Source organism: Microtus ochrogaster, unplaced genomic scaffold (genome assembly GCF_000317375.1).
Source record: "Microtus ochrogaster isolate Prairie Vole_2 unplaced genomic scaffold, MicOch1.0 UNK170, whole genome shotgun sequence".
In the NCBI taxonomy this organism is placed as follows: domain Eukaryota; kingdom Metazoa; phylum Chordata; class Mammalia; order Rodentia; family Cricetidae; genus Microtus; species Microtus ochrogaster.
In genome coordinates, this window is record NW_004949268.1 from 207,214 (window position 1) to 208,689 (window position 1,476).

The window sequence follows — 1,476 nt, forward strand, 5'->3', positions numbered from 1 at the left end:
TGTGTGTGTATGTGTGTGTGTATGTGTGTGTGTATGTGTGTGTGTGTGTATGTGTGTGTATGTGTGTGTATGTGTGTGTGTATGTGTGTGTGTGTATGTGTGTGTGTGTATGTGTGTGTATGTGTGTGTGTATGTGTGTGTGTATGTGTGTGTGTGTATGCATGGTTAATTGGATGATTGTCAGTACAGGAAGGCGACCATCTCATAGAGGATGGCAGCAGTCCTCATATTCCCCTTGCTCTAGCCCTCAGGGCGCTACTACCCAACCAGAGGCCTCCCTAAAAGTACTGTTCCATTCCCATTTCCTCAGAGCTGGTGGCCTTTACCTTGGTAGGAAGGGACTTCAGAGAGGGGTCAGATGTTAGCAGGAGGAAATCATGGAAAGCAGTAGCTGAAGATGGCTGAGAGAAAATTCAGACTAAGATTTAGGATTGATTATCACATATCTTGGACTGTCTTCCATGTTCTCCAGGTGTCCACAGACTGATATAATGAAATCAGACTATGTACAGAAGATGAATCTGATCATGCCTCCTATGTCTATGTCTGAGGACTGCCTGTATCTCAACATCTACACACCAACACATGCACGTGAAGGATCTAACCTGCCTGTGAGTGTTAGAATATGGTCAGCTGGGAGAGAAGATGTTTCTTTCTCTGGAATATTGGAAAGGAAAAAGTAATTCTGAGATCTTCTGTATTTAGACCCTGATTAGTAGCCTTTCCTTACTGGGGTCAGGAAGGTGATCCCAGCCATGTTGAGCTGCTTAAACCTGTGTGTGTGACTCAGAACTATGGTGCTCTGAGAGATAAGAGGCTCTATGTCTTTGATTAAACCAGAAAATCTTCTATCAATTTGAACCTGGTAGACCCACTCAAGAGGGTGCTCAAGGGCTGCATATTGACATCATCAAAATTCCTAGCTGCAGATTATCTGTTGTGCCAATGGGATCTGATGTCTCTTCTGATTAGCAATCAGGAAAGACCCACATGGAGACACTCCTGTTTGCTCCACTTTGATGAGTCTGAGAGTGATGATGTCATGTCTTGTGATGTAGAACCATTAATCTATGCTGAGATTTCCTGATGAGGAAGTGGAAATGGAAATATGTTTATAGTCCTAGAGTACCTCATTTGTAGACCAAGTCCTGAAATCCTGAGGAGATCTGCATGTATTGATCTGCACAGAGGCAAACCAGATGATAATCTAGTAGGCAGTCCAATGGAGCTTGGGCTGGGTGTGGGCCTCCTGGCATCTCTGTTGATTTCTCCAGGTGATGGTATGGATTCATGGTGGTGCACTGATTGTAGGAATGGCTTCCATGAATGATGGATCCATACTGGCTGCTACTGAGGATATAGTAATTGTTGCTATCCAATATCGCTTGGGTGTCCTTGGCTTCTTCAGGTAAGCCTGGGACTGGGCTGGACAATAGGGTCTGAGTAGAGCATAGATAGACCTGTAATTCCTGTTCC

The 1,476-nt window shown here is 44.4% G+C and overlaps 1 protein-coding gene across 1 annotated transcript in view; it reads left to right on the plus strand.

The window, feature by feature from the left end:
- The first annotated feature begins 474 nt into the window (after positions 1-474).
- The window catches only part of LOC101985321 (liver carboxylesterase-like), a 12,569-nt gene continuing 11,567 nt past the window's right edge, over positions 475-1,476 (plus strand). The window contains exons 1-2 of the mRNA XM_013355549.1: positions 475-611; positions 1,275-1,408. Coding sequence (XP_013211003.1) covers positions 492-611; positions 1,275-1,408 — 254 coding nt within the window. The 5' untranslated portion in view covers positions 475-491. The remainder of the gene's footprint in view (positions 612-1,274; positions 1,409-1,476) is intronic.